The sequence below is a fragment of the Hyperolius riggenbachi genome, chromosome 3 (assembly GCF_040937935.1).
Source record: "Hyperolius riggenbachi isolate aHypRig1 chromosome 3, aHypRig1.pri, whole genome shotgun sequence".
NCBI lineage: Eukaryota > Metazoa > Chordata > Amphibia > Anura > Hyperoliidae > Hyperolius > Hyperolius riggenbachi.
Genome location: NC_090648.1, coordinates 37,826,469 through 37,851,977, shown reverse-complemented (window position 1 = coordinate 37,851,977; position 25,509 = coordinate 37,826,469). Strand labels below are relative to the sequence as shown.

At 47.2% G+C, this 25,509-nt stretch overlaps 1 protein-coding gene across 1 annotated transcript; it reads right to left on the bottom strand.

Annotated features, from left to right (window-relative positions):
- Positions 1-1,056: 1,056 nt before the first annotated feature.
- LOC137562054 (vomeronasal type-2 receptor 26-like) lies at positions 1,057-25,509 on the bottom strand. The gene is made up of 4 exons (XM_068273395.1): positions 25,452-25,509; positions 23,178-23,320; positions 12,707-12,830; positions 1,057-1,961 (listed from the first exon to the last, which is right to left on the bottom strand). The coding sequence occupies exons 1-4, from the start codon at positions 25,507-25,509 to the stop codon at positions 1,057-1,059; spliced, it is 1,230 nt and encodes a 409-aa protein (XP_068129496.1).

Sequence of the window (25,509 nt, the reverse complement as noted above, 5' to 3'; positions counted from 1 at the left end):
AAATGCACAACCGAATGCAGGCTGATAAGCCAGAACTGTCCGTTTGCGGCTCCACCGCAATGGACAGAACACGCCACAGGAGGAATCCTTACAACAGCATGTCTGAGGGGAATAAGGGGTATTTTTGAGGTTTGCAGGACATTGCAGGGCATAAAAAACTCTGAGCACCTTCTCCTCTGCATCCTGCAGCTCCCAGCGGCTTTCCAGCATCCATGCAGATGTCACGTCAGGAGAGGTACACAGAGGATGTTGGAAAGCTGCGGGGGGGGGGATCCAAAAAGTGCAGAGGACGGTCCCTGGATAATTGGTAAGTAGTTTCTGCTGCACGGGGGAGGTTTTTGCTATTTTTGGCCAGTTGCTCAAGCAACCAGCAAGCAAACATATTCGGCATCAGGCAATCTCCACTTGCGCCAGATATGATGGACTTTGCTGTAGTTTGCATGCAGGCAAAATACAGGAGCCAGAAATCGGCTATAGAAAAGAAGATGCCTACAGTGGTCAGAAAGTCTGTTACTTCATACTGCAGCTAAAGGCTTCCTTAAAGGGACTCCGAGCTCAGAAAAAAAAGGAAAGTTGTACTCACCAGGGGCTTTCTCTAGCCCAGTGCTGGTCGGGAGCTTTAATCGCGCATGCGCAGTACTTTCACGCCGGCCGCCGTGATGACGCGAGGCGGCCGGCGTGTGACGTAATCCGCGTCATACGCGGAAGCTGCAGCCCGACACTCTACCGAGTGTCGCCCGGGCTGCGGCCTGTCAGCCATTCCGGAGCGGGGAGAAGGAGAGGAGCCAGGACGCCGGCGTGGGACCTCCCGACCAGCACTGGGCTGGAGAAAGCCCCTGGTGAGTACAACTTTCCTTTTTTTTTCTGAGCTCGGAGTCCCTTTAAGTAAGGGTTTGCTTCAAAGGAGTTACAAATTACGGCAAGTATTCCTTAAGCATTTTAATGACATAATCTATACTGTTTTTTTTACTATAAATTCCTTTAGCCATATAACACTCAGAAGAACTTAATGCGTTTTTTTTTTCTAAATCTATTGAACAATCTAAAAATATGTTACTAATGTTTTTCCTTCTTCATAAGGTACTCTTTGGAATTCATATCAGGTCTGAACAAGATGATGAAACATTTGGGAAGGAACATACAGATGACCAAAGCCCAGCTGGAGGCCAAGATGGCAAAGATCTCCATGGCCACTGTGTACTTGCCCTGAGCACTGAGGGATGCTGGGATATATGATATCCAGACACTGAGGAAGGCCAACATGCTGAATGTAATAAACTGGGCCTCATTGAAGCTGTCTGGAAGTCTCCGAGCCAGGAAGGCCACAATGAAGCTTATGCTGGCCAGAAGAAAGAGGTAACCTAGCATGGTCCAGAATGCTGCTGGAGAACCCTCATTACAGTCTATGATGATAATTCCAGGTTTGGTTTCTGTATTGTACTGAGGAAAGGGAGAAGCAAGGTACATCCAGATAATGCATAAGATCAACTGTAGCAGGAAACATGCTGAAATTATTGTGTAAGATACACGGAGTGTTGTCCATTTTTTCAGGTCACTGCCTGGCTTGGTGGCCATGAAAGCAAAGACCACCATGATTGTTTTGGCCAGTATGCATGAGATACACAGAGTGAAAACCAGGCCAAATGATACTTGCCGTAGGAGACATTTCTCAGGTTGGGGGTAACCAATAAATCCTAAAGAGCAGAGGAAGCAAAGACTCAAAGAAACTAGCAGTAGGCAACTAAGGGAATAATTATTTGCTTTGACTATGGGCGTGTGCTTATAGCAGTTAAAAAGCCACAAAATAATTGTAGGAGTGAAAGCCGATATTATGCTGGCAGCGGCTAAAGCCGCTCCTAAAGCATCTTCATAAGAGAGGAACTCCACAGTCTTTGGGATACAACTTGATCTCTGGTCATTTGGCCACTGATTCCATAGACATCTGAAGCAGTTAGCTGAATCTGTAGAGAAAAGAATTATGCATTTTTTAATATAAAATTTAGTTTGTAGTCTAATTCTTGATGGAAACTAATTTTCACTATAATTGTGTTCTTGCGGAAGAAACGGGATATGCTTTGAACCTAGTGGAGGGAGCAACATTTCTTCTCAATGGAGCCCTTACCTACCTCCCCCACTATTGAGGCTAAAACAAAAATCCTTTGTGCAGCTCTTTCAGTGAAGATATCAGCTGCAAGTAAAGGATGAAGAAAGAGGTTTACAAAAATCACATCATTAGACAGATCCTGAGATTACTAAGAGGCCTAGGACCTGATGTACTAAAGACTGGTAAATGTTGCCTTGTGCAGGTAGCACACAGAAATGTTACCAGTGCTAACACCAGGGGAGCAGTGACCGTAATTCTATTAGTGCCACCAGTTCTTGGGGCCCCCATTGAAACTTTGATGGGCCACCAATGTTCACACCCCTTAACTTGGCTCCACTTGGTGCCCTTCACGGCCTGGGGGGCAATCTCACAAGGTTCATAAAACAAGTGTAGCCTCAAAAACACCTGATCTGAAGTATAGTCCCTTGTATTTGAGGAAGGGAAGGTTAGTAGTTGGGCCTCTCACAGCTCTGCATCCCTCCCCCTCCCTTGCAGGTGCTGATCCCCTTTAGTTATGCCCCTGAGTGCCACATGTTTTACTCTGGTTGCTCCATCACTATAGAAACACATACATTACCTCTATAATGCATGTGGCACTCATAGTGTAAGGGTCGCTGCACCCCTGACAATAGTACCTGTAACATTGCCATGTGCTGCCTGACCCACTTTCTGCTTACCTATACTGGCCTACCCAGTATAGGTAGCCAGAGAGTGCCCCCCAGTATTGGTAGCCAGAGAGTACCTATCCCCCTTCAGTTTAGGTAGCCAGAAAGGGTACCCCGCAGTGGTGCTCAGATAACCCCTGATCACAAATTCGACTCCGCCCAATTACGAATTGCTCGTGATCATGAACACGGGTACAAAACTGCTATCCAACTTAAATTCGGATATGAGTCGGATAACCCATGTAATCACGAATCACGAGTTTTTGATACACGATTAAAACCCGACGATTTTAGGGGTTAATAGCAAAGCCCCCGTAAATGCTAGAAACACCAAATTTGAAGGTTATTGTAACGATTGGTGTCAGCAACACAGAGTTTTTTCTGATTATTGGTGATCTGCAGTATCACCAATAATACAGATGCTATACCTGATTATGTGGTGATCTGCAGAATCACCAATAATACTAGTATAGCTAGACACAAGACACCCAATGTGATATTGTGTTTGGTGCAACAGTAATCAGAGAAGTTATCTCCCGAGAAGCGGGAGATACAGACACTACTGCAGCCAAGGATTCCCTGAAGAGCAGGGAATCAGACTGCACTGCAGCCAGTGGACCCCTGAGGGGCAGGTTTTCACTGACTGTGCTGCAAGATGATCTCCTGATGTGGAGGAGATACAGACTGTACTGCAGCTGATAATTCCCTGAGGAGCAGGGAATCTTGGATTGTACTGCAGCCAGTGGACACCTGAGGAGCAGGAACCACTGGCTGGGCTGCAGGAGAGAGAACTGGGTGAAAGAGATATATGATAGAACTGCAGCCGAGGATTTCCTGAGGAGCAGGAAATCAGATGGTACTGCAGCCAGTGGACACCTGAGGAGCAGGGACCACTGACTGGACTGCAAGAGTGATAACTGGTGAAATGAGAGATATGATCGGGCTGCAGCCAGGGAATCAGGCTGTACTGCAGCCAGTGGACTCCTAAGGGGTAGAGACCACTGACTGAGTTGCAAGATGGTCTCCTGAGGAGCAGGTGTCCCTTGCAGCTAATGAACACCTGAAGAGCAAGTGTCATGGATAGTACAGTAAGGCTGATCACCCAAGGGTTGGGTGACAGCCAGAAAGGTCAGACAAGCCAGGTCGGCAACACACGGACAGATAAAGTACAGAGACGAAAGACTGATTCGGTATCCAGGTACAGGCAATGTCGGCAACAGGTTATCAGATAGGCAAAGGTACCGAATCAGTAAGCAGGAGAGTGGTCAGGAAAGCCAGAGATCATAACAGGTAACAGTATATATAACAATCCTAATCTAGGTGTGAAGTCCTTGGTTTCAACACCTGGGAACTAGTCTAACACATAAACAATAGCAATGTAGCAATCTCCCAGTCTTAGGTGTGAAGTCCTTGGTTTCAACACCTGGGAACTAGTCTACAGAATGGTAAGCAAGTCTCACAATACAATAATACTTTTATGGCTATCAACGGAATCTGACTAAGTGTGAATTTCCAGCTCTGGCTGGTTCTAACACACTGTAAGATCTGACTGGGGTCTGAGTGCTCAAACGTAAGCATTCGCAACGGCAGACAACTTGTAACTGGCAGGCAAGTCCTATATATACTCAGAGCGCTCCACAGCGCCGCCCCAGTCACTCAGCCAATCCGGAGCATAGCTGGGGTCAGCTGATCGGCATGACCAGCTGACTCCCCTTCAGCTAGCATAAAGGTCCTGTCGCCTGGTGCGCGCGCGCGTAGCTCTCAATCTGTGTGCACTAGAAGGACCAGGCGAACCAGCAGCATGTTGCTGCGCGGCAGAAGCCGACGGCTGGAACGCGGAGATAGCCGCCATTCCGCTTGCCCACGCGGCGACATCTCCACTATTCATTACAGTTATGTTAAGAAGAACAGTGGGAACAAGGGGAATCTTCCTGATCCCCATTGGTCAATAAGGAACCAATGGGGAACCTTGGAGGGAAATTGGAAATACTAAGTATAGCTAAGAGCGTGTCCCCTGTGGACGCTTTGCCGCCGGCTCCCGCTGTCCTCCCTGCCTTCCACACCTATCACCCTTACCCATGCTGGCATCGAGTGCACCCATGGGTGCACTGGGTGCCTGCATGGGTGAGGGTAACAGGTGTGGGAGGCAGGGAGGACAGCGGGAGCCGGCGGTATAGAGTCCACATAGGCGGATGCACTCTCAGCTATACGTAGTATAGCTGAGAACTGCAGTTGGGAGCGGTGTGTTTGGCGGAGGCCGGCGGAGATCTTCAATCAACTTAAGAAGATTGCAAGATAGAGGATATTGGTGTGGGACCTTTTTCCGAGGATATTGGCGTGGGGACATTTTTTTTAAAGGTACAGGTAAGTATTTCTGGTTAATTTAGAATATTAAAGGACTTTATTTGTGGTTGTATTTTTATTTCACTTAACCCTTTAAGGAAATGGGTAAGGGGTACTTTGTACCCCTATACTCATTTCTCCTAGGAGGGGGGTGGGCATCTGGGGGTTCCCTTCTTACAGGGGACTCCCAGATGCCACCAGGAATCCCCCCAGGGATTCATCGCCCCCACCTCCTCCAGGGGCACCGGAGGTGGGGAAGAGCCCCTTCTCCATGGATTGGACAAGGGCTCTGGGGGGGGAGGAGGGGAAGACTTTTCCGCACCTCTCCCCTGGCACCCCCCCTATACCATGGACCATGCAGGCTGGTATAGCTCAGAGTGCGAAGCCCCAGTCGGCCAGGGGCTCCACATTCTGGCCATCCCAGCCTGCATGGGGACAAGGGGTTAAATATGCTGGGTAGGGGGGACTCCACATCATTTTTTTTATTTCCCACCCTCAGAACATAAAAAAATATAAACAGTTAAACTATAGGAAAAGATTTTTTTCCCCCACTGTTCTTTTTAACATATCCTGCAAATTTGGTCTTTCTAGCATATAAAGGGGCTTTGCTATTAACTGCTAAAGTCGGCATGTTTTGCTTCATTAACTGTCATTTACCACATTTAAATGTAACTTTTTCCCTTTGAAACTTTAAAATCGATTTTCTCAAAAGCTATAAGGTCTTTTTGAAAAAAAATAAAAAAAAATCCCCTGTTCCCACTGTTCTTAACATAACCTGCAAATCTGGTGTTTCCAGCTTTTAACCTCCTTAGCGATAATCCCGAGTCAGGCTCGGGATGCAAATCCACAGCTCAGAGCGGTAATCCCGTGCCTGAGTGAGTTATATGCAGCTGCTGCAGATCTCTCTGCAGTATGTTTTTTTTTTCTTGTTTGTAGGGTTTAAAAGTTTGTAAAAACATTTCATGGCTTTTAAACCCTTAATCTGGAAATAATCATAATGCCGGGGAGGTTAAGGGGACTTTACTATTAACCATTAAAGTCGGCAGGTTTTAATCACTAATCATGAACTCGTTACTTGTGATCACGACTCGAGTAATGCGTGTATCGAGAGCCGATCACAAATCTTTCAACACTGATTTTTATTAGAGATAATAAATGAGCATAGAACAAGTTTATGAAATACTGAACAGGTCTAAAGTTTCCTTAGGAAGTATATTAAGGAGAGCTGTTGGTAGAGGGGGACTGCGTTGCCTTGTGGGTCTATAACAGGATCTTCAGTCTGCAGTCCCAGACTCTTACAGTAAACTAGGCAGAAGGAATTTCTGATTGTCCATGAAAAACATATTACGAGAAACTAGAGAGTTGGGTCGTAGAGATTTTGAGTAGTGGAGAAATAAGAGGTAAAGGGAGCGAAGGGATAGGAGAAAGTTGGGAGTATATTTGGGTAGGAGAAGAGTGGGAGAAGAAAGAGGGAAAGGGGGGTGGAGATAGGAGCACCAGGAGTTGTCATGAGTCGCAGTGGTTACGGACCTCTCATACGTTTTTTAGGCGAGGGTGATAAGGGAGAGAGAGACGAAGGGCTTATTCAGGTTGTGGTATATAATGAAATGTTTAAAGATGTGGGTGGGGCCTTGGTGGGCTTGGGGGAGGGGTGTTACGGGTTCGTAAGTCCCGGGTTATTGGGGTATTGGATTTAGGGAGGTCTATAGTCTGGAATAGTGTTCGTCCATGGGTCCCATACTTTATGAAATTTGTCTTCTGTGTCCCTTAACGACGCAGTCATTTGTTCCATAGATTTAGTCCATGAGATTTTTATCTTAACGTCTAGAATGCTCGGGGGGGGGGGGATATTTTTCCAGGATGTAGCTATAGATAGTCTGGTGGCAGTGAGTATGTGGGTAATGAGGCGCATAGTATGTCTGCTTAAGTCCGGTATAGGTTTACCTAGTAGCATCAGGAGAGGGTCTAAGGGGACTTGGACTCCAACTACGTTTAGAATTAGGGATTGTACATGTTGCCATAGTGGAATTATCAGAGGACAGGACCAAAAGATGTGCTCTAGGGTACCTTTCTCTCCGCAGCCCCTCCAGCATAAATCAGAGGTGCCTGGGTATATTTTTGACAACCTCTCAGGAGTCAGGTACCATCGGAATACAATTTTATAGATATTTTCTTTGATTTGGGTGCACATTGAGGAGTGTTTGGCATTCTCCCAGATATCTTCCCAATCCTGGGTGGAGATAGTTGTGGAGAGAGAGCCCTCCCATTTTGACATGTAAGGGTGGGAAGGGATCAGGGAGCCTGATTTGTCATGTAGAATTAGGTAGATTTGTGAAATTAGACCTTTCTGATGTCCTCTGCGTTCACATAATCTTTCAAAGGGGGTGTATGTCGAGACGGATGTGGAGTTGTGGGTATATTTATGTAGGAAGTGGCTAATCTGGCTAAATTCTAGGAGTGTTTGAGGGGTAAAAGTTATTTTTTCCTCCAGAGTTGACCTGGAAAGTAGTTTTTTAGAAAGTGGGTCTGTCCAGTTGTGGAGATTAAAGTAACCTAATGAGAACCACCTGTTCATGAAGTTCTTTGAGATTCCAGGAGGAAAAGAGGGATTACCTAATATTGGGTAAAGTGGAGAGGGGTTGGATTGTAGGTGCGTTATGTGGGCGGAGATTTTCCATATGTGTAGAGTAAAGGTAATTGTGGGGAGGAGATTAATATGAGGTATTTTAGGGGAAGGTGTTGCCCATATAAAGGAAGCTAGAGATAAGGGTAGTACATCAGTGGCCTCCAGTAGAGCCCATTATGAGAGAACCCGGAAACTCGTCCACTCTGTTGGTTGTCTTAGGTGTGCGGCTAGGTAGTAGTATTTTAGGTGTGGGAGGCTCAGTCCCCCCAGTTCTCTGGGGGAAGAGAGTATTGATTTAAGAACTCTAGGTCTCTTATGGTTCCAGGTAAATTTAAGGAATTCTGATTGCAAATGAGAAAGTTGGGATGAGGGGACTCGGACTGGGAGAGTCTCAAAGAGATATAGAAGACGGGGTAATATATTCATCTTTAGTGCGTATATTCTTCCTAACCAAGAAATCTTGTACGCCGTCCATTTATGTAGATCTTGGAGTATGGTGTGGATTAAGGAGGGGAAGTTTTGTTTATAAATGGTAGAATATGTGGGGGTGAGGAAGATCCCTAGGTATTTAAGGGATTGTGTCTTCCATTTGTAGGGATAGTGAGATTTTAGAGTAAGGAGTAATTCAGAGGGGATTTTGATTGGCAGGGCTTCGGTTTTATCTTGGTTTAGTTTAAAGTTAGAGAGAGATTCATAGTTAGAGATAGTTTTGTGCAGGTTTGGTAAGGAGATTAAAGGTTGTGTGATAGTAAGTAATATATCATCTGCAAATAGTGATATTTTATAATCATGGTCCTTTTGTCGGACTCCATGTATGTTTGGGTTCAGTCTGATAGCTGAGGCGAGGGGTTCTATACTGATGGCAAAAAGGAGGGGGGAGAGGGGGCAGCCTTGGCGGGTGCCGTTGTGAATGTGAAAGGGGCTAGGGGAGGAATAGGGAAGTTTGATTGTAGAAGTTGGCGAGGAATACAGGAAGCGTAAGAGTTGGATGAAGGGGCCATCGAAACCTTGGTGTTCTAAAACTCTGAATAGGAAGGGCCATGATAGTCTGTCGAAGGCCTTCTCTGCGTCTAGGCTCAGAAGCAGAGAAGGTCCTCCAGATCTATTCATAAGGGAAATTAGATTGATGGCTTTCCTGGTATTATCTCCAGCTTGGCGGCCAAGAATAAAGCCTACTTGGTCATTGTTAATTAATGTGGTAAGTATAGGATTAAGGCGGTTGGCTATTGTCTTAGTGATGATTTTTAAGTCTGAGTTTAGGAGAGATATTGGTCGATAACTTTGGGGGAGTTGTGGGTCTTTCCCCTCTTTGGGAATCATAGTTAAGAGAGAGTTAAGCATGGTTAGGGGAGGGGATTCGCCTTTCATAATTTTATTAGCTAGGGTGACTAGGTAAGGGGTTAGGACGGAATCAAATTTTTTGTAATATGAATAGGGGAGACCATCTGGTCCTGGGCTCTTGGAAGAAGGGAGTAATTTTAAAACTTCTGAGATTTCCGTACTTGTAAAAGGGGAGTTGAGGATTTTGCGCTGATCTTCTGTGAGTTTAGGCAGGTTAAGTGGTGTTAGGAAGGTGTCTATCGCATGTATGAGAGAGGGGTTGCTAGACTGATTAGGTAAGTCATATAATTGTGCGTAATACTCCGTAAAAATGTTGGCAATTTTCTGTGGGTCGTACTGTATTGTACCCTTGGGGTCTTTGATAGAGTAGATTGATTGCTGGGAGGATTTGGGGTTTAGTTTATGGGCTAGGAGTGTATGGGGCTTGTTACCTCTTTCAAAATAGAGTTGTTTGGACCACCTAAGGCTCTTCTCCAATTGGGCCATCTGAAGGGATCGAATTTCCTGTTTGAGATGTTGTATGTCAGAAAAGTGAGGTTGTGAGGGATTAGCTTTGTAGGTTTGTTGGGCCTTGGTGAGCGAGTTTTGTAGAGAGAGGAATTTTTGTGAAGATGTATGTTTCCGTCTGGTTCCTTCAGCTATGAAGAGACCTCGTATAAAGGCTTTATGGGTCTCCCAAACCATACCATATGAGGAGATAGATTGCATATTCGTGATAAAGTATGATTGGAGTTCCTCTAGAAGTTTAGAAACTAGAGTTTTGTCATGTAGTAGTGATTCATTTAATCTCCAGTTGAATGGTTTGTGAGGTCTGAGAAGCCAGTTGAGGTCTAAAGTGACTGATTGATGGTCAGACCATGCCATGGGGGATATGTCCAAGTTTTTTAACAGGGGCAGTAAGGAGGGGTTAGCAAAGAAATAGTCAATGCGGGAGTGAGATGCGTGAGGGGGGGAGAAGAAGGTATATTCTATTGAGGTTGGGTTACAGATTCTCCATAGATCCAGGAGGTTGTGTTTTCTCATTAATGCTCTGAATTTTCGTGAGTTACGGTCGTGGGTTGCGGTCGACTGGGTGGATGGACAAATACTTCTGTCTTTAATTGAGGAGAAAGCTAGATTGAAGTCTCCAGCCAGTATGAGGGAGCCTATTGTTTCCTTTTGGAGTTTAGATAGGAAAGCGGTCAGGAAGGAAATGTGCTGTTTATTGGGGACGTAAATGTTTGCGAGAGTTATTGGTTTACCCGCTAGGGAGCCAGTTAGTATTATGTAGTGACCGTTTTTGTCTTGTATGGATTTGGTAATTTGTAGGGGGAGGTTGGATTTATGGATGATGGCAACTCCAGCTTGTTTGGTCAACCCAGAGGCTAGATATACCCCAGAATAGTGTCTGTTGTTCAAACGTATTGGATCTTGTTTACGTATGTGAGTTTCCTGTAGCATAGCAATATCTATGTCTAGTTTTTTTAGATCCCTTAGTAAGGAAAGTCTTTTCTGGGGTATATTGAGGCCCTTCGTGTTTAAGGTAAGAAGTTTAACCATGATCTAAAAAGTGTGGGCTATTGTGTTTATAAGTGAGGCCAGGCCACTGCGACTCAATGACAAGAAGTGGATGAAATCGGGGGATACAGATCAAAAATGATAACATCAATAACAGAACTATAACTAGTAACTGAAACGGTAGAATATAAAGAATGCCACTGTGTAACAAGTGGCTACATAAGGAGACTACTAAAAGTAGCAGTCCAAGTGAGATCACCTCAGAAATGTCCGAGCCAACCGTGGGTCGGGCAATTTCGAGTATGGATCTCCTGAGGTACATGTGGAGTCACCGGGGTGTGACAGCCCAGGGACCGCAGGGACCAGGAAAATAGCATGTGTGGTCAGGACAGGATAGGGTACATTATATAGGAAGAAATTGGCATCATATGATGGTTAGAATAAGCAGAGATTCCGGGGGTAGGGAGCCCCAGTGGTGATGGGAGAAGCAAATAGTTCCCAATTAACTTGACTGGGCTTCCATTTCCTCAGAGCGTTGGTTGTATGTTAAAGCCCGGACTGGGGCTCTTGACCAGTCTGAGATGTGGCGGATTTTTCTTGGTGGGGATATCGCTGAAGGGGATCTGAGATGTAGGGTCGAAGTAGGTGGTGGGAGCCTGAGTCCCATCTGTTTCAGGAACATTGGGGCGTCATCTGGATCCGAAAGGGTAAAAGTCATTCCTTGTCGATTGACTATAAGGCGAAAGGGGAAGCCCCACTTGTAGGGGATTTTTGCGTCCCTTAGAAGTTGTGTAGTGGGTTTTAGAGCTCTGCGCTTTGTTAGAGTTATCAACGATAGGTCGTTGTATATATGGAGCTCGTCCCCTTTAAATGAGATAGAAGGAATTTTGCGTGTAGCTTGCAATAGGGATTCTTTAGCTTCATAGTAGTGCATTTTGGCTATAATGTCTTTAGGTCTCTGTGCTGAGGGGGAGCGTTCACCTAGGGATCTGTGCGCCCTGTCCATGCGCCAAAGTTCGTCTGAAATGTCTGGTGCTAATGATTTGAACAGCTCAGTTAGGTGGGCCTTAATTTGGTCAGGTTTCACAGACATAGAGACCCCCTTTACCCGTTTGTTCTGTCTCCTATCTCTGTTCTCCGAGTCCTCTTGAGCTGTGTGGAGCGCTCTCAGATCAGATTGTATAATGCGCTGCTCATCTTCCAGCTCACCCTGTTTCTGTGTTAAAGAGTCCATTTTGTTTTCTAAAGCGTTTGTGCGCTCTCCTAAGCCTGCAATTTCTGTTTTAAGTTCCTTCACAGCAGATAAGATTAAGTTCTGGAAAGATTCATTAATGGCACGGAATTGTTTATCCAGGGCGGACTCTAGTATGGCAGTGGTGATAGGAGTTGTGTCAGGGGATATACAGGCATGATTCTGCAGCGTGACTGAGCTGTCCTGGTGTCCGGCGCCATCTTGTGATCCGGCTGGGCGGACAAAGCGATCCAGCGTACCCGCTTGTTGTGACATCTTAGCGGGGGCTTTTGTAGGCATCAGCAGCGGAAGGGTATGCGGAGGCTGTCCTGGTAGGAGCCGCGCTTCAGGAGCTTTTGTGTAGCTTATAGCGGCTTGCGTTATGCGGAGACGGGCTGGAGCTGCGGAGCTAGGCGGCCATTCCCGTTGACGTCGCGCATGCGCCTGAGCCGATCACAAATCTTGATTACGACCTCGTGATCGGCAAAAATGACTCCTGATCATGAGGTCGTGATGAGCGACCCTAGTACCCCCATCTCCATACAGAGAGTGTAGGAATGTACATTTCACCTCTCCAGGATCCGGTAGGCCCATGCAACCCATCTTCATCCTCTCCTCCTAGACGCTCCCTCTCTATGGTGCGACAGCCATCTGACATCCCATGAGGAGAGGAGGAAGACATGTGTGGCTGGATCCAGGAGGGGTGAGTTGTAAAGCATTACGCTGTGCTCTCTCAACATATGCCTCACTTGGAGTTTTTTTCTGAGTGTGATTTGATTATGACCTGATTTCATATGACATGTGTGAATGTTGCAAAGGTTTTGTCATCTAACAGGTTTTATTTGTAATCTTCTATATACTCAGGTACAGTATATTCCAACCTTAGTAAATTGCCTCACCAGATTGGTTGGAGATTTCTCCTTGTTGGCAGGGAACACACTCAAAGCAGCACAAAGGTTGCCCTCGTATGGAGGCCTTCCGGAATCCTGCAGAGCAGCTTTCACTGCACATGGAACGAGGTACCTGCAGATATGTTGATTAGAAAATAACTTCAACTTGCATTTTCCGTCATAGCCTAATGGTGGCCATACATGGTACAATTTTTTTCATACAATTTTACCATTTCTATGTAGTATAAGGGTAAATTAGTGAGTATACTGAAAGGATAATTTAGGCAGTTCCCTTATATTACATAGAAGTGGCAAGATTGTATGGAAAAAATTGTACCATGTATGGCCACCATTAGTTTTATTTAGGAATTTCTTCTACAAAAATCTTTCTATACCTCAGCACAGGTCATTCGTTTGCTTAATCTTTTCCTTTAACACAGAAGTATTTGTATATCCTTGATCATCCCTATCCCCCAGTGCTTACTTTTCATGGTGTGTGTGTGTGTGTGTGTGTGTGTGTGTGTGTGTGTGTGTGTGTGTGTGTGTGTGTGTGTGTGTGTGTGTGTGTGTGTGTGTGTGTGTGTGTGTGTGTGTGTGTGTGTAGGACTTCCGTCACGGGCCCGCAGCCTCGGTCCCCCCCCCAGGCATTAACCTGCTGACTGGTCTCTTCCGGCCCCCCCTCCCCCAGCGGCCGCCGCTGTTAATACCTTAGCAGCGGCCGCTCTCCCCTCTCCGGCGTGTGTACTTATTATTCCAGCAGCATCTCCCGGCTGCTGTGTGTGATGATGTGGCAGGAAGCATGGCTCGGTTCCCATAGTAACGGCGATACACATCGTCGTTACAGGAAGCCGCTGCCCTGCTTCCTGCCGCATCACACACAGTAGCCGGGAGATGCTGCTGGAAAGTACAGGCACCGGAGACTGGAGAGCGGCCGCTGTTAAGGTAACAACAGCGACAAGGATGAGCGGGGGGCACCACCTACCCATACTGGGGAACTATACTTTGCTATACTGGGGCACTATACTGGCTATACTGGGGCACTATACTAGCTATACTGGGGCACAATACTGGGGGCAACTATAATAGCTATACTGGGGCACTATACTGGGGCACTATACTAGCTATACTGGGGCACTATACTAACTATACTGGGGCACTATACTGGCTATACTGGGGCACTATACTGGCTATACTGGGGCACAATACTGTGGGCAACTATACCAGCTATACTGGGGCACTATACTGGCTATACTGGGGCACTATACTGGGACACTATACTAGCTATACGGGGCACTATACTGGGACACTATACTAGCTATACTGGGGCACTATACTAACTATACTGGGGCACTATACTGGCTATACTGGGGCTCTATACTGGCTATACTGGGGCTCTATACTGGGGCACTATACTGGCTATACTGGGGCACTATACTGGGGCACTATACTGGGGAACTATACTGGCTATACTGGGGCACTATACTGGCTATACTGGGCACTATACTGGCTATACTGGGCACTATACTAGCTATACTGGGGCACTATACTGGCTATACTGGGGCACTATACTGGGGCACTATACTGGCTATACTGGGGCACTACACTGGCTATACTGGGGCACTATACTGGGGCACTATACTGGCTATACTGGGGCACTATACTGGCTATACGGGGGCACTATACTGGCTATACTGGGGCACTATACTGGCTATACTGGGGCACTGTACTGGCTATACTGGGGCACTCTACTGGCTGTACTGGGGCATTGTACTGGCTATACTGGGGCACTATACTAGCTATACTGGGGCACTATACTGGGGCACTATACTGGCTATACTGGGGCACTATACTGGCTATACTGGGGCACTATACTGGCTATACTGGGGCACTGTACTGGCTATACTGGGGCACTGTACTGGCTGTACTGGGGCATTGTACTGGCTATACTGGGGCACTATACTAGCTATATTGGGGCACTGTACTGGCTATACTGGGGCACTATACTGGCTATACTGGGGCACTATATTGGCTATACTGGGGCACTACACTGGCTATACGGGGGCACTGTACTGGCTATACTGGGGCACTGTACTGGCTATACTGGGGCACTATACTGGCTATACTGGGGCACTACACTGGCTATACCTGGGCACTGTACTGCCTATACTGGGGCACTGTACTGGCTATACTGGGGCACTGTACTAGCTATACTGGGGCACTATACTGGCTGTACTGGGGCACTGTACTGGCTATACTGGGGCACTGTACTGGCTATACTGGGGCACTATACTCGCTATACTGGGGCACTGTACTGGCTATACTGGGGCACTGTACTGGCTATACTGGGGCACTGTACTAGCTATACTTGGGCACTATACTGGCTATACTGGGGCACTGTACTAGTTATACTGGGGCACTATACTGGCTATACTGGGGCACTGTAATGGGCATGCACAGCAGTCTGTAGGGGGGCCCAGGCTTGATGTTGTGTGAGGAGCCCCAAAATTTCTGATGGCGGCCCTGTGTGTGTGTGTGTGTGTGTGTGTGTGTGTGTGTGTGTGTGTGTGTAGTGGCATAACTAAGAAGCTGTGGGCCCCAGTACAAGTTTTACATTGCCCCCCCCCAAGCACTCTATACATAACAATTGATATGGTGCACCAAAACCTATCAAGGACAACCACAGTGTCAGAGGTGCGAGCGGGGGATGGGGAACAGTTTGTTAATGATTATTTTTATTCAAAGCATCAATAGAAGTGATTATTACCAGCACAGGACCAATAGAGAACTAATACTGTGGTTGAGGGTGGGCCCCTTGGGGCCCCTCTGGCCCAAGGGCCCCGATGCGGTTGCAACCTCTGCACCCCCTATTACTCGCCCCTGTGTGTGTGTGGGGGGCGGTCATCCACTGAATTGGGCAGCGCTGTGTGGATCTGAAGGGTTTCTACCTCCTCTTACTAAAGTTAGGAGTCAACCCAACTTGGGGTGGGGGTGGGGGGGGGGCAGGGCTGGCACGGCTCACATGCTATAACTCAACCCTCTTGTATGCACACCAGCATAATTTCCTAATTGTTCAGTGTGTTCGACACTTTGATCCCCATGGGGTGACGTCATGACGGACTGGATTTGGCAATGGCACTGCTAGTGATTAGCCCAAATGCAGAGGTCAGAAAAGGTGGAGTTCAATCAGAAATGGGAGTTTGTCTGAGGTCAGGACAGGCACGTTCAACTGAGATCAATATAGCAAGTCAGGTCCCATCAAGTAGACATTAGAGTTGGGCCGAACGGTTCGCCTGCGAACGGTTCCATGCGAACTTCAGTGGTTCGCGTTCGCGTCCCGCAGGCGAACCTTTGCGGAAGTTCGGTTCGCCCCATAATGCACATGGAGGGTCAACTTTGACCCTCTACATCACAGTCAGCAGGCCCAGTGTAGCCAATTAGGCTACACTAGCCCCTGGAGCCCCACCCCCCCTTATATAAGGCAGGCAGCGGCGGCCATTACGGTCACTCGTGTGCTGCCTGCGTTAGTGAGAGTAGGGCGAGCTGCTGCAGACTGTCTCTCAGGGAAAGATTAGTTAGGCTTAACTTGTTCCTGTCTGGCTGCATACCTGTTCTGTGAACCCACCACTGCATACCTGTGCTGTGAACCCACCACTGCATACCTGTGCTGTGAACCCACCACTGCATACCTGTGCTGTGAACCCACCACTGCATACCTGTTCTGTGAACCCACCACTGCATACCTGTGCTGTGAACCCACCACTGCATACCTGTTCAGTGAACCCACCACTGCATACCTGTGCTGTGAACCCACCACTGCATACCTGTTCAGTGAACCTGCCACTGCATACCTGTTCTGTGAACCCACCACTGCATACCTGTTCAGTGAACCCACCACTGCATACCTGTTCAGTGAACCCACCACTGCATACCTGTTCAGTGAACCTGCCACTGCATACCTGTTCTGTGAACCCACCACTGCATACCTGTTCAGTGAACCCACCACTGCATACCTGTGCTGTGAACCCACCACTGCATACCTGTGCTGTGAACCCACCACTGCATACCTGTTCAGTGAACCCACCACTGCATACCTGTGCTGTGAACCCACCACTGCATACCTGTTCTGTGAACCCACCACTGCATACCTGTTCTGTGAACCCGCCACTGCATACCTGTTGTGTTCAGTGAACCCGCCACTGCATACCTGTTCTGTTCAGTGGACCCGCCACTGTATACCTGTTTAGTGACCCTGCCACTGCATACCTGTTGTGTTTAGTGAACCTGCCACTGCATACCTGTTCTGTGAACCCGCCACTGTATACCTGTTCTGTTCAGTGAACCCACCACTGCATACCTGTGCTGTGAACCCACCACTGCATACCTGTTCTGTGAACCCACCACTGCATACCTGTTCAGTGAACCCACCACTGCATACCTGTTGTGTTCAGTGAACCCCCCACTGCATACCTGTTCTGTTCAGTGGACCCGCCACTGTATACCTGTTTAGTGACCCCGCCACTGCATACCTGTTCTGTTCAGTGAACCCGCCACTGTATACCTGTTCAGTGAACCCGCCACTGCATACCTGTTGTGTTCAGTGAACCCGCCACTGTATACCTGCACTGTTTAGTGAACCCGCCACTGCATACCTGTTGTGTTCAGTGAACCCGCCACTGTATACCTGTACTGTTTAGTGAACCCGCCACTGCATACCTGTTGTGTTCAGTGAACCTGCCACTGCATACCTGTTCTGTGAACCCGCCACTGCATACCTGTTGTGTTCAGTGAACCCGCCACTGCATACCTGTTCTGTTCAGTGGACCCGCCACTGTATACCTGTTTAGTGAACCCGCCACTGCATACCTGTTGTGTTCAGTGAACCTGCCACTGCATACCTGTTCTGTGAACCCGCCACTGCATACCTGTTGTGTTCAGTGAACCCGCCACTGCATACCTGTTCTGTTCAGTGGACCCGCCACTGTATACCTGTTTAGTGAACCCGCCACTGCATACCTGTTGTGTTCAGTGAACCTGCCCCTGCATCCCTGTTCTGTGAACCCGCCAATGTATACCTGTTCTGTTCAGTGAACCCACCGCATCAGTGCGCATACCTGTGCAGTTAAGTGAACCCACCTACCTACGTGAGTGCACGCAGTGTGATATACCACTCCGTGCATACCCGATATGGACAAAACAGGTAGAGGAAGAGGTAGTGCCAGAGCCAGAGGAAGGCCACCCGGCAGGTCTGCGCGAGGTCGTGTAAATGTAATTTCGTGTGGACCTGGCCCACAGTACAGTGCTCGGAAGAAGGCACGTCCCATCACGTCCCAAGATTGTCAGGACGTGGTTGAGTATTTAGCGACACAGAACACCTCATCTTGCTCAGCCACCAGCGCTACTACTAGCACCACTTCCGCTGCATTTGACACTTCGCAAGAATTATTTAGTGGTGAAATCACTGATGCACAGCCATTGTTGTTACAGCCAGATGAATTTTCACCAGCTCATATGTCTGCGTTACGCGGCAACACTATGGATGTAACGTGTAAGGAGGATGAAGGACCTACTGATGGTGCATGTTTGGATTTTTCTGAGTCAAGCGAAGCTGGGCAGGATGACTACGATGATGACGATGATAGGGATCCTCTGTATGTTCCCAATAGAGGAGATGAAGAGGGGGACAGTTCAGAGGGGGAGTCAGAGAGTAGTAGGAGGAGAGAAGTTGCTGAAAGAAGCTGGGGCAGCTTTTCGTCAGAAACAGCTGGTGGCAGAGTCCGGCACCATGTATCGCCACCTATGTACAGCCAGCCAACTTGCCCTTCAGCATCAGCTGCTGAGGTCCCCATAGTGCCCACATCCCAGGGTGGCTCAGCGGTGTGGAAATTTTTTAATGTGTGTGCCTCAGATCGGACCAAAGCCATCTGTTCGCTCTGCCAACAAAAATTGAGCCGTGGAAAGGCCAACACTCACGTAGGGACAAGTGCCTTACGAAGGCACCTGGAGAAAAGGCACAAACAGCAATGGGATGGCCACCTGAGCAAAAGCAGCAGCAGCACACAAAAGCAAAGCCACCCTCCTTCTCCTCTTCCTCCTCCATCAGGTGCATTATCTGCTTCTGCCGCTTTCTCCCTTCCACCTTCACAGGCACCCTCCTCCACTCCGCCTCTGCCCTTGAGCGGTTCCTGCTCCTCTGCCCACAGCAGCAGTCAGGTGTCCGTGAAGGAAATGTTTGAGCGGAAGAAGCCAATTTCGGCCAGTCACCCCCTTGCCCGGCGTCTGACAGCTGGCGTGGCGGAACTGTTAGCTCGGCAGCTGTTACCATACCGGCTGGTGGACTCTGAGGCCTTCTGTAAATTTGTGGCCATCGGAACACCGCAGTGGAAGATGCCAGGCCGCACTTATTTTTCGAGAAAGGCCATACCCCAACTGCACCGTGAAGTTGAGAGGCAAGTGGTGTCATCTCTTGCGAAGAGCGTTGGGTCAAGGGTACACCTGACCACGGATGCCTGGTCTGCCAAGCACGGGCAGGGCCGCTACATTACGTACACAGCCCATTGGGTGAACCTGGTGGTGAACGATGGCAAGCAGGGCGCAGCGGACCAAATTGTGACACCTCCACGGCTTGCAGGCAGGCCTCCTGCCACCTCCTCTCCTCCTGCTACATGCTCTTCGCTGTCCTCCTCCTCCTTGGCTGAGTGGCAGTTCTCCTCTCCAGCTACACAGCCCTAGCTCCGCAGGGCCTATGCTGCATGCCAGGTAAGACAGTGTCACGCCATCTTAGACATGTCTTGTCTCAAAGCGGAGAGTCACACTGGAGCAGCTCTCCTGGCTGCTCTTAAGAAACAGGTGGATGAGTGGCTGACCCCGCACCACCTGGAGATAGGCAACGTGGTGTGCGACAACGGCAGCAATCTGCTTGCCGCTTTGCATATGGGGAAGCTGACACACATACCCTGCATGGCACATGTCATGAATCTAGTGGTTCAAAGATTTGTGGCAAAGTACCCTGGCTTAGCGAATGTCCTGAAGCAGGCCAGGAAGTTCTGTGGGCATTTGAGGCGGTCTTACACAGCCATGGCACGCTTTGCGGAAATTCAGCGCAAAAACAACATGCCGGTGAGACGCCTCATTTGCGATAGCCCGACTCGCTGGAACTCGACCCTGCTCATGTTCTCCCGCCTGCTAGAACAGAAGAAAGCCGTGACCCACTACCTCTACAACTACAGTAGAATGAAACAGTCTGGGAAGATGGGGATGTTCTGGCCCGACAACTGGACACTGATGGAAAATGCATGCAGGCTCATGCGGCCGTTTGAGGAGGTGACCAACCTGGTGAGCCGCAGTGAGGGCACCATCAGCGACTTAATTCCCTACGCTTACTTCTTGGAGCGTGCTGTGCGTAGAGTGGCGGATGAAGCTGTGAATGAGCGTGACCAGGAACCGTTACGGCAGGAACAGGCATGGGACAAATTTTCATCAGACCCAGCTGTTTCCTCAACACCTGCGGCAGCACAGAGGGGGGAGGAGGAGGAAGAAGAGAAGTCGTGTGCAGAAGACGAGTCAGACTCAGAGGATGATGAGCAAGGTGTTTCTTTGGGGGAGGAGGAGGAGGAGGAGGAGGAGGGGACAGCGGCAGGAGAACAACCGCAGCAGGCGTCGCAAGGGGCTTGTGCTGCTCAACCTTCCCGTGGTATTGTTCGCGGCTGGGGGGAGGAGGCTGACTTACCTGACGTCACTGAGGAAGAGCAAGAGGAGACGGAGGGTACTGGATCCGACTTTGTGCAGATGTCGTCTTTTATGCTGTCCTGCCTGTTGAGGGACCCCCGTATAAAAAACCTCAAGGGGAATGAGCTGTACTGGGTGGCCACACTACTAGACCCTCGGTACAGGCACAAAGTGGCGGACCTGTTACCAACTCACCGGAAGGTGGAAAGGATGCAGCACATGCAGAACCAGCTGTCAACTATGCTTTACAATGCCTTTAAGGGTGATGTGACAGCACAACGCCAGCAAGGTATCACTGCCACTAATCCTCCTCCCGTGTCCACGCAGTCAAAGACAGGACGCTCCAGCGATCTCATGGTGATGTCAGACATGCGGACGTTCTTTAGTCCAACGCCTCGCCGTAGCCCTTCCGGATCCACCCTCCACCAATGCCTGGAACGGCAGGTAGCCGACTACCTGGCCTTAAGTGTGGATGTAGACACTGCTGTGAACAGCGATGAGGAACCCTTGAACTACTGGGTGCGCAGGCTTGACCTGTGGCCAGAGCTGTCCCAATTTGCCATCCAACTTCTCTCCTGCCCTGCCGCAAGCGTCCTGTCAGAAAGGACCTTCAGCGCAGCTGGAGGCATTGTCACAGAGAAGAGAAGTCGCCTAAGTCACAAAAGTGTTAAGTACCTCACCTTTATCAAAATGAATGAGGCATGGATCCCGGAGGGCTGCTGCCCGCCCCAAGACTAAGTCAGTCCCCGCACACACAGCATCTCTGCCTGCACGCCGTGTGACTGGCTGCCTGGCCTGCCCCAAGAAGACTAAGTCGCTCCCAGTCCCTCCACACAGCATGTCTGCCTGCAGGCCGCTTGACTACCTTCTCCGCCACCACCAACAGGGTCCGGGACTCCAGGCGGATTGCTGAATTTTTTTAGGCCGCTGCTAGCAGCGGCCGCTGTAATAATTTTTCTGGTGCGTGTACATGACTGCCTAATTTTTCTGGCTGCACTGCGGGCAGCTGCAACAACAAAAGAAAAGGCATGTACATGCGCCCATTCCCCTTCGTGATCATTACCTTTCCGTGGTGAAGGGGCTTGCGTATCACAATGAAGCAATGACCGGCGCCTAGATGAGTGTCTCGGGGGGCACACAAAAGATAATAAGGTCGTTGCTTCATTGTGGTCAGACCAAATTTGATCAGCTGGACAGTCACTGTTCTGTCATTCAGCTACATCAGCCAGGCGACCATATGGGCTGTAAAGCCACCAAAACCTGCACTCTCGCCATGGTGCGCACCAGTCCAGCACGGCCGTCACTACACAAACAGCTGTTTGCGGTGCGTTACACGGTGAGTTTGGTGTGTCAGTGTGAAGCAGTACCTTAATTACACTACCTGATTGATGTATACACATGCAAGATGTTTTAAAGCACTTTAGGCCTGTCATTTAGCATTCAATGTGATTTCTGCCCTTAAAACGCTGCTTTGCGTCAAATCCAGATTTTTCCCGGGGACTTTTGGCATGTATCCCACTCCGCCATGCCCCCCTCCAGGTGTTAGACCCCTTGAAACATCTTTTCCATCACTTTTGTGGCCAGCATAATTTTTTTTTTTTTCAAAGTTCGCATCCCCATTGAAGTCTATTGCGGTTCGCAAACTTTAACGCGAACCGAACCTTCTGCGGAAGTTCGCGAACCTAAAATCGGAGGTTCGGCCCAACTCTAGTAGACATCTGAGGATCAGTGTAAGGGGCAGAGACACAGATGAAAGGACAAGAAGCACATCCCTTACCTCGGCTGACTCATAATGCATGTTTGCATTGGGATGAGCACATTCCGCAAATGTTTGCCTGTGGCTTTGCCCACCATATAGTGAATAGCACCATGGGAAGCTCATTACAACTGCAATAAGCAAATCACCCATTGTTGTCCCTGTAAGCTAAACATACCTCCAGATCCGTTGGCATACAATGATATGTCAGCTTGTTAACAATACAGAGCCACACTAATCCAACATGCATACAGACTGTTTCGGATTGGTTGATCCTCATCAGTGCATGGCATGAATTAATGTGGCTCTATGGGGTAGGACTTGAAACACCCAGAGGTACAGAGTACCCAGCAAGCTCATGGTGAGTCAGAACTCATTTGAGTGTGTAAGGGGCTACAATGGACAAAAAAAGCATTCTTACTAAACTTAGCAAACTTTTGTTTTCCATAGCATTTTAGTAAGAGGGTTTGTTGGTCCATTGTAGCCCCTCACACACTCTTAGGATTTCTGGTTTACCATGACCTTGCTAGGTACTCTGTAACTCAAAATATGCAAATGAAAGTGATGTTAAAAAATGTTCCATCTCCTATTGGTCCTACCTGCTGTTCTCCTCTTGGCCACACCACTAAGCTGGAGTTGACCACCAAAGCCTGGTCAGAAGGTAAAAAGCTGCTAAAGGTACCAACTTCAACTTGATTTACTGGAATCTGCTGCCAGTTCACAATGATGTAGACTAAAGGTGGCTCTCCATTGTCATCAAAGTAAATGTCTTTCCCGGAACTCAGTTATCCTCCGTTTTCTGTGGCCATTGTAGCCCCTTACACACTCTTAGGAGTCCTGGTTTACCATGAGCTTGGTAGGCCACTTTTCTGTGGCCATTGTAGCCCCTTACACACTCTAGTGAGTTCTGGTTCACCATGAGCTTGCTGGGTACTCTGTAACTCAAAATATTCAAATAAACGTTATGTTAAAAAAATTCCCATCTCCTATTGGTCCTACCTGCAGTTCTCCTCTTGGCCACACCACGAAGCTGGAGTTGACCACCAGAGCCTGGTCAGGAGGTAAAGAGCTGCTGAAGGTACCAACTTCAACTTGATTCACAGCTCCTTCTGGAGTCACCTGCCAGTTCACAATGCTGTAGACTAAAGGTAACTCTCCATGGTCATCAAAGTAAATGTCTTTCCCGGAACTCAAAGTTATCCTCACTTTTCTGATGTAATATGTGAGCTGAATAAAAATAATACATAAATAACAACATCATTTCCTTTATTTAATTATTTTTATCCTTTCAACCACCAATTTAAAGCGGATCCGAGATGGAAAACTATCTATAACAAGTAACGTGTCTATATATCTTATCTAAAAGTTTAGATAGTTTACACAGCAAATCTAGCTGCAAACAGCTTCAATAGAAAATGATTCTTTCTTCCTGTGATACAATGACAGCAGCCATGTTGTTTGTAAACATTACACAGAGGCAGCCTTATCTGTATCTTGAGCACTTAGCCTGTGAAAAAAACAAACCTAATCCCCCCTCCTCCCTTCTCCCCTCTGCCTCTGAAATCAATGGCTAGTAACACCTCCTCCTCCTCCTGCTCAGACTGAGCTCCCATGAGCCCTTGGTACTGCCAAGGCTCTCTGAAAACCTGTGGGTGTGGTTTATTTAGTTTATTAGGAATTAGAGTATTAAAACAAAAACAAAAAAGTATTTGGCTTTATGAGGAATGCCCTATAAACAATAGGAAAGGAACACAATTATGCAATGAGTAAAAGTTCACCTCAGATCCACTTTAACTAGTAGCCTGCAAGTATTCCAGGTCAATGTATTTTAGAAAATTGTATTTTATTTCTGATTCATGATTTTTCATTGCTACAAAGTAGCACACTTAGGCAGGGTGTACACATGCTAAAACCCCATGCATTTTGCCACACAGGATGAAACTGTGCACCCCCACACATATGATGAAATGGCCCAGATGCAACTCATTTTTTTCACCTGAGTTATCTCCTTTGAGATAATTTTCATCTTCTCTTTAAAATACCCCAAAGTTGGTGAAAAGTGCCATCAGATTTATTTTGAGTATTTTCTTGCTTCCTGTTTTTTTAAATTTTTTTTAATTTTAAGATTTTCGCGACAGTTCCTCTTTAAAATATCCAAACGGTGGTGAAAAAGTGCCATCAGATTTATTTTGAGTATTTTTCTTGCATACAGGTGGTGTAAAAGGCATTTTATGGCAAGGTGTAAACATATCACCTACGAGAAAACTCAGATGAAAAAATGAATTGCATATGGGCCATTTTGCATATGTCACATTTCAATTTTGTGCATTTTTTTTAGCTCATATGCAATTAACTTTTTCTCCTGAGTTCTCTCCTAGGTGATATTTTCAAAATTGTCATGTTATTGTCAATAAAATGCATTGCATTAAATGCAACCACCAACAAGCAAGAAAACACTCAAAATAATGTTGATAGTACTTTTTTAAAGTACTTTTTGGTACTTTTTCAATTGCAAAGTGCCAAAAAGTTATTTTAAACATTGGATGAAAAATTGTCTCCCTCGGGCCATATGCAATTAACTTTTTCTCCCCCGAGTTTTCTCCTAGGAGATAATTTTTCATCTTCAATTTAGAATAACTTTTCAGCACTTTGCAATAGAAAACGTGGCAAACAAGTACAAAAATACTATCAACATTATTTTGAGTATTTCTTTTTTTTTTTTTTTTATCTTTCGTGGTTTAAAAGGCGTTTTATTTACAAGTTTGAAAATACCACCTAGGAGAAAACTCAGGAGAAAAAGGTAATTGCAGATGGGCCCTCGTCATAAAATGCCCTATAAACCACCAGCATGCAAGAAAACACTCAAAAAAAATTTGATAGTACTTTTTTACCAATGTTTAGGTACTTTTGTTTAATTGGAAAACACTTAAAAGTTATTTTAAAGAGAATATGAAAATAATTTAATAGGAGATAACCAAGGAGAAAAAGAGAATTGTATATGGCCCTGTGGCCCGTATTCAATTCAACTTTTCTCCAGAGATTTCTCCTAGGAGATAATTTTTTATCTTCAATTTAAATTAACTTTTTAGGACTTAGCAACGGAAAGAGTACCAAACAGTAGGTGGAAAAGCACTGCCAACATTATTTTGAGTATTTGTTTGCTTGTTGTTGGTGCAAAAGGCATTTTATTTACAAGTTGTGAAAATATCACCTAGGAGAAAACAAAAGTGAAAAAGGTAATTGCATATGGCCCTCTGGCCCATATGCAATTACCTTTTTCTCCTGAGTTTTCTCCTAAGTGATACTTGTTCATGTTTGATTTAGAATTCAT

What these genes read in the sequence shown, in the direction of transcription:
- LOC137562054 (XM_068273395.1), bottom strand. Translation starts at nt 25,509, where the DNA reads ATGAATTCTAAATCAAACATGAACAAGTATCACTTAGGAGAAAACTCA. An exon ending in GGCCAAGAGGAGAACTGCAG is followed by an intron (nt 12,831 to 23,177) that starts GTAGGACCAATA and finishes ACATATCTGCAG; the next exon opens with GTACCTCGTTCCATGTGCAG. An exon ending in AGAAATCTCCAACCAATCTG is followed by an intron (nt 1,962 to 12,706) that starts GTGAGGCAATTT and finishes TTTTCTCTACAG; the next exon opens with ATTCAGCTAACTGCTTCAGA.